The sequence below is a fragment of the Anneissia japonica genome, unplaced genomic scaffold (genome assembly GCF_011630105.1).
Source record: "Anneissia japonica isolate Jap-2015-1 unplaced genomic scaffold, ASM1163010v1 scaffold16912_len27675_cov111, whole genome shotgun sequence".
Lineage (NCBI taxonomy): Eukaryota > Metazoa > Echinodermata > Crinoidea > Comatulida > Comatulidae > Anneissia > Anneissia japonica.
Genome location: NW_022687854.1, coordinates 4,495 through 12,271, shown reverse-complemented (window position 1 = coordinate 12,271; position 7,777 = coordinate 4,495). Strand labels below are relative to the sequence as shown.

Genomic DNA, 7,777 nt, shown 5'->3' with positions numbered 1-7,777 from the left:
TGTTAACGGCTACCTTGATTTATGTTATATGCACCTATTTGTTTCTAGCCGTACCTATTGTGTAATAGAGTGTATCTGGTGGTACTTGAATCTGTTCAACCATGAAGCCTCCGTGGTCTAGTGGTTAGGACACTCGCCTTGACAGCGAGAGGTCGCAGGTTCGAGTCCCGCCAGAGGAATTTTATTACACAATTTCTTTATTCATTTATTTACAGGACTACATTCGTTGAGAGCTATGCTACACGATGTATTATTATGTCCTTTATTCAAACACTGTATTTACCTTTCTTTGATGATTTATATATATATATATATATATATATACATATACATATATATATATTTACATATATATAAAAAGACGTTAATATTATGCTCATTTGGATACAAATATGTAAGTAAAATCACATCTCCATTATAGTACGTTAAATTAATCCATAGAAAACATTTAACAGCAGTTGAGCCTCCATTCGTCTGGTACTGCCACTCTGTTAATAGTTGACATCTTTGGTCATTCTCATGCACATCTTATCTGTGTTATTTTCTGAATAAAAACAGTTTGTGAATTATTTAGCAATAGGAGAGTAAATATACTGTTGCTAATTATTCAGCAATCACATGCATTCCTGAACTAAATAAACTGCACATTCTAAAGATAGAATGATAATAGGCTTACACTGAGCTACATGACAACGAAATAATACACAGGCCTATAAAATGCAAGGTTAGATTTACCAGCATGCAGCTGGATTAACAACCGCCACCGCTACCACCACAGCCGCCGCAACCACCACAGCCAACGCCTCCGCCACCACCACAGCCACCGACACCGCCGCCGCCACCACCACCACCACCACCAACAACAACAACAACAACACTATCAATATCAACACAACCATGGACACACTGAAATAATGAAAGAAATTAGAATCAGGATGCATGGCTTGTTTGTTTACTTCTCTCAAACTTACGACACACAACAATGCACCCACAAATGCACATAGCTGCTACATGGAATCAAAACGATAACAAAAATGGCTGTAAGGTAAAAGTAAATCCACAATTAAACGAATTTTCAATATTGACTGCATATATATAATATATATATATATAATATATATATGTATATATATATGTATATATTTATACATATATATACATATATATACATATAATATATATATGTATATATATATATGTATATATATATTTACGACCATTATAAAGTTTATCATTCATTGTCATTTAATCCTTTGTTAATTCCTTAATGATCAGTGTACCTCTGCCTTTCAACTACCGAATTCACTCTGCACATGCTCAGCCTTACAATTAATCAATCTGTGATAATCTTAGTCATTAGACTATTTTATCTAAGGAGTGCTGCACCATGTATGTGCTGTCTCTTATACACATCTAGATGTGTATAAGAGACAGGTTATNACGACTTGGTAGACTTTGAACAAAAATTTTATATATATATATATATATATATATATATATATATACTGTACATACACATATGTATACATACATATATATACACATATATATACACATATATACATATATATTCGTATACACATATATGTATATATAAATAGACGAGATCAGCATATATATATATATATATATGTAATGTATGTAGTTCGATTCATACGCTTTATACCGTGATCAAAGCGCTGTGGCCTAGCTGGCTATATCAGCAATTGACGACTTCTTCTAGGTAAATAATGATATGATAGAGAAAGTCTAACTCGTCTTGCCAGAAATACATAAAAATACATTTTTCAAAGTGAATGATGATTAAAATAAATACAGTATAACGTTTATTGCAACTGTGTAAAGAGATACTTACCAAATATATCAGTGTCAGTCATTGTCAAATTTGTCTAAGATGTACTAGTACCTGAAATATTACAGAAAAAGAATTTATTAGGCCTACATTTTATAACACCCACACATACATGTGAATGGCCATAAACTAATGACACTGAAAAAAACAAAACAATTAAAACATTAATTATATCAATTAATAATTTATATAATTATATAATTAATTATAAAAATCACAATTATTGTCAGTGACTAAAAGAACACCCCTCAGTTTCATACTATTAAAATTAATATGTTAAATAACAATCATTAATTGACTAAATATTTTTTTATTAAACTACTGTAAAATGAATAATAAAATCATTAATAGCTGGCTGTAAATCGCGCTTGCTGCATACACCAATAAGGATTTCATGCATTAAAGTAAAAAAAAAAATTATCAGTATTTCTACTTACAGTTCAGGTTTCAACGGAAATATTCAGTCAGAACTTTATTGACTGAAATTAATTCCAAGTACATTGTCAACGTTTATATAGTAGTTATATTTAACTGTCGATAAGCTCGAGCGTATGGACATTGTGTGATGGGGTGAATGGAAATTTCATGATGGGTTGTATGGAAATGTTATGAGTCGAATAGCCGATATAGTGTTTTCATGCCAATAAATATCTGGATTACGTGATATGTTTACATCTTAAAGCAAATGATGCATGTCATCTATTGGCTCTTCTTAGAGTTTTTCCACTGTTAGTGTAGTACCAAATAGCATCTGTAGAAGTAAATAAAATATGAGTAAAAGAAGAAAAACCAATGATGGTAGGCCTACATGTCATAATTGATTACCGCAGAGATATTTTCGGAATGCGAAAGTTAACAAATGAAGTAATAACAGTGGGATTAATTTTACAATAGGATTCATTTAACAAAAGAACACTTTGAAATACTGAACTGACCTTTGCCGTCAATAGCCTGTACTCTGTCCCTGTTGTCTATAAAATGGCGTTTAAATTTTGGTATAAGTATGATAGAACTACTCGTTCTAAGATATTTTGTTTGATTAGCGGAATCGTGAATTTCATTGCTATTGGGTTAACCTATATCATCATAGGAATTATTACTAAACCAGTTGCTTACGAGATGAATTGTAGCGAGGGGTTCGTGTCTTTCTGGGGAGCAATCCAACTGGCAGTATTGACAGGAATTGGTAAGTACTTTAAACCAAAAACAAGTAATATAAATTGTAATAATTTTTTGTGGTTGATGAGGAATTATAATAAATGGAAGTTATTCCCATATGTACTAAAATAAAAACATATTTTTTTTCAATTCATTTTGGGATGCTGTGACTGCAATCTAGAGCAGGGGCCCGTTTAGTTGCATGGAATTATCTTTCGTTGATCATATGATACACATTTGGGACCAAAAAAATAAGTTTCCCCTTAATAGTGGTGTCTCTTGAAGGGAACACCTCTATCCCTTAATAGTGGTGTCCCTTGAAAGGAACACCTCTATCCCTTAATAGTGGTGTCCCTTGAAGGGAACACCTCTATCCCTTAATAGTGGTGTCCCTTGAAGGGAACACCTCTATTCTGGGGAAACTGACGTGAAATTATTCCCTTAATATGGTTTTGGCATGTTTCCTATACAATGATTACATTTATTTATGTATTTATTTATTACATTTATTTATTTATAATTTTATTAATAACTGACCTAAGAATGAGTTACAGTTGAATTGAACTAATTAATAACAAGAATTTGCTATGCAAAAACAATTAAGGATATGAAGCAACAGCAATGTAATTAAAACAAAAAATGTTGTATATGTTCTCAATATTGTGTCATGATTTGAGTACAATGTTAATGACGTGTATTGTTTCCAAATAGGTCCCACTGGAAGTGCACTACTTAGAAGATTTGGTATGAGGAGGTTGGGAGGTGTTGCTGGGTTCGTGTCATGTTGTGTCCTACTCTTTCTCTCGATTGGTGCTAGAAACAAGTGGATGTTTGTTATAGCGGTGTGCTTACAAGGTAACTAGTGAAGGCATAGTTATGAACAATATCTAGATCAATATATGGTAAGACAAAATGGATGCTTATAACATGGTCTCATTTATGGTCTATATTAATCCTGTAGTTCATATAAATGCACTGTATATACTATATACTGTTTATGTACTGAGAGTGACACTCATTACATATGCTTCAAGGTTACATTGTTATTTTTTTTTAATTAACGCCCATTGATTGAAATATCTATTTATAATCACCTTTATTGTATAATTACTTAGCACTGTGCAATGTCAGAGGTAAATATAATATATATATATATATATATATATATAATTATATATATATATATATATATATATATATATATATATATATATACATACAGGGTAGCCTACGATGTTCCATCCTGTCCTTATTAAACACTGTATATGTACCTTTGATGATCATATATTATATTTATTCAACAGTGTTAACGACTAACTTCCTTCAATATCATATACAATATACGACAGTATTTATTTGTAGCCGTATCTCCAGATTTATCTGGCCGAACGCCCTCTGGAGGCGCACCATTGTGTAATACAATGTTCTCGACGGTTATTTGGACCTTTTCAACCTTGAAGCCTTCGTGGTCTAGTGGTTATGACGCTCGCCTTCTCAGCGAGAGGTCACAGGTTCGAATCCCGTCGGCGGCATTTTATTACACAATGACTTTTTATAGGACTTTATTCGTTGAAAAGCTACAGGGTAGTCTACGATGTTCCATCATGTCCTTATTAAACACTGTATATGTACCTTTGATGATATATATTATATTTATTCAACAGTGTTAACGGCTAACTTCCTTCAATTCCATATATAATATTATATATATATATATATATATATATTTATATATATTGTTTACAGGTTTGTGTCTAGGTACGATATACACGGCAACTTTTGTGGTAGCTGCAAAAACATTTACGACTCGCCTTTCCCAAGTGAATGCTGTTCTGCTTGTTACATCCGTTGTACCAGCTGGGTTAGCTCCATTGATTCAGGTGAGAATATTGCATAAGCCTAACTCGTCTAATTCTATATATTGAAATTCAGATTTTTATATATTGAAATTTTCTACAGCTATACGATTGATTGCATACACATTCAAGATATCTAGACAATGCCATATGCTTAGATGGCAACTTACACATATTGCATTTCCTCATATTTGTTTCTTATACTATTGTAACGAAAATGGTTCCCGATATAAGACTAGGGAAAAGCCAATGGGATGAGAGGTCTGGAGGTCCGTTGAGGATAACGCCACGTGGAATAGACGGTCCTGGGTTAACTAAAGAATTGTAGGTATAATGTTGTTTGGATCTTAATAAAGTTTACATGACTAAAGTTGATGTCATATGATCGTCCATAGCCTGTTGTTTGTATGTGTTGTTTCGTGTTACATTTCCATATAAATTTTAGGAACGAACTCGGTATAAAACCGTTACGCTATTAACTGAGAAAATTATCATAACCATATATCGTTAAATGACTTTTTCATATTGGTAAAATGATAGCAATTATATACTGTCTGTTTATTTTTTTTGTTTTTTTTAAAGAGTTTTAAATAGCAAAATTTAAATAGGAATAATGTCCTCACCAGCAACTAAAGTGATAAATAATACAGTTATATTACGATGTTAACTTGGCTGATACTTAAAATATTGAATTATCATAACAGATTGTCAGTAAGTCAATGATAGCTTTTTATTAGTTTATCATGATTATCAGTGCATTAAAAATGTATTTGATCCATTTTATAAATGATATGTTTTGGGTGGGTTTTCATACCATTACCTCTAATAGTCTGTTCACTATTTCAATTGTTATTATATAAAAAAATGTAATCTTTATTGTATTTTCCCAGAAATTGGTGGATAATTACGGTTGGAGAGGTGCAATTGCTATCGTAGCTGCAGCTCACTTGCATGTGACGGTTGCATCCTTCCTGCTGAATCCCAGAGTTGGCAAAGTTGAGTTGGATCTCGAGGATATTGAAGATGATTATCAAACTGACCTAGAAAATCATTTTAAAAACATTAATGGATTCTTTAAGAAAACCTTGAAACGTCTTCATCTGGAAGTCTTCAGCAATAACCGTCAGTTGCTAGCATTGTGTCTGTCTGTAATAATCGGAGGCCTTACTATGACGTCATTTTGGTTGTTTTTTGTTCCATATGCTGTAGACTCAGGCATCTCTCCTATTGACGCCAGTGAGATTTTGTTGGCATCAGTTATTTCATGCGTTTTGATTAGACTTTTTCTATTTTTATTTGGTGATATTGACGTTACTCTAATAATAAAAATATCTGCAGTTGCACAGTTATTCGAATTAACATCGTTTTCTATATTTGCAATTGGACATAATTTTTTGATATTTTATATCAGCTCAGCTTTTCACGGATTTGCGTTTGGAATGCTATGGCACGGATATGTTACTTTAGCGACTAAGTTTGTTAGAAAAACAAATGAAATAGATGACGCAATTTCCTGGATATTGTTGGCAGAAGGAGTAGGATCGATATCATCAGCAATTGTAGGTAAGAAGATGTACCGGTATTTATGATAAAAAAAATTCTACAAACTCAGCCTAGAATTTATGTAACTAAACCGAATAAATACTAAAAAATATCTTTAGTCATAAATGACACAACATTTGCAGTGTATATTATTGGTTTGGCGTTTGTTTAACTCCCAATAAAAATTGATTAGTGTAAAAAAAAAAATTGTTTTAATTTTTAAAAATTAATTTTTTTCTGGTAATCAATGATGATTCTAACCAATGCAATTTATTTCTATATTTGTTCAGGTTTCTCTGTCAACAGTTACCGTCTCGGTTTTCAAATATGCTGTGGCGTCCAATTAATTGCGGTCGTATTGGTAGTATACATACTTATACTGCAGAAAAGAAAGCCGAACAACATCTGAAAAAATGGGTTTGTAAAGAATCCTTCCGATCCTAAATAAGGAGGAAAGCGTTTTATCTTCTGAAGGTTTTTCTAGGTGGAACACAAGGACATCTATTTGCTGATAGATCATTTTTGTGCTAAGTTCCATGCCTGTGGAATTGTCTAACTTAACCGAAGACGCTATTCTTTACATTAAAGATTATCTGTGAAGATTATGAAGCACTTTAGAGAAAATTGATTTGGATTTGGTTAATTATTAATAATTATTAATTTATTATTATAACCTTAAGTGTATAAATATAATACTTTCTGTTATATATATCATATATCAAGTTCAAATTACATTTCAAAATATCATCATTGTAGCCTTGCAGCTAATACGAATGGTACATTATAAAAAAAATAGACCTAGGTCTATTTGCATTGCACAAAGTTTACGAAACAACAATACAAACACAAATTCAAATGTTCTTGGTAAAGTTATACAACAGTAAAAATACATTGATATAAAAATTAAACTATGAATTATAATAAACTGATTAATCTGAGCTTAATAAGTTAGTATTGAGGTTTAAGTATATAATGCAAGTCTAAGTACAAGTTGCTGGTTGAAGATAATAATGAAGTATGGAATTGGGCTTAACTATTGCTGTATCTATTAATATTTTAAAGTACGTAGTTTGAATTGATTTTTCTTTCTCAAACTATATCAGTGGTCTATTTGAGGAGGTATAAAGGAACTAAAATTTGGTGATTTGCATAATTGGTGAGTAAATTTGTTTTTCTACACTCCAGCATTTCTATGTTACACAATATTAGAGCACTATTGTAGTTATTGTACGAGTTGTCAAATATGATTCTGAGTGCTCACTTCTTTGTATGTATATGAGGACCATTCAGATAAAAACGTTCCAGACCTATATTAGATTAGTAACAACTCAGACTTACACAGTCCAACAAATAAAAGTTTTGCCAAGTT

General features: G+C 31.7%; 1 protein-coding gene and 1 non-coding gene across 2 annotated transcripts in view; both read left to right on the top strand.

Annotated features, from left to right (window-relative positions):
* LOC117120962 (monocarboxylate transporter 2-like) overlaps window positions 1-6,838 on the top strand; it is a 12,395-nt gene extending 5,557 nt beyond the window's left edge. Inside the window, exons 2-6 of the mRNA XM_033266064.1 lie at window positions 2,943-3,038; window positions 3,722-3,865; window positions 4,757-4,890; window positions 5,757-6,429; window positions 6,699-6,838. Coding sequence (XP_033121955.1) covers window positions 2,972-3,038; window positions 3,722-3,865; window positions 4,757-4,890; window positions 5,757-6,429; window positions 6,699-6,817 — 1,137 coding nt within the window. The 5' untranslated portion in view covers window positions 2,943-2,971 and the 3' untranslated portion in view covers window positions 6,818-6,838. The remainder of the gene's footprint in view (window positions 1-2,942; window positions 3,039-3,721; window positions 3,866-4,756; window positions 4,891-5,756; window positions 6,430-6,698) is intronic.
* Trnar-ucu lies at window positions 4,470-4,542 on the top strand. The gene has a single exon. It is a non-coding gene; the product is annotated as a tRNA-Arg (tRNA).
* Window positions 6,839-7,777: the final 939 nt, after the last annotated feature.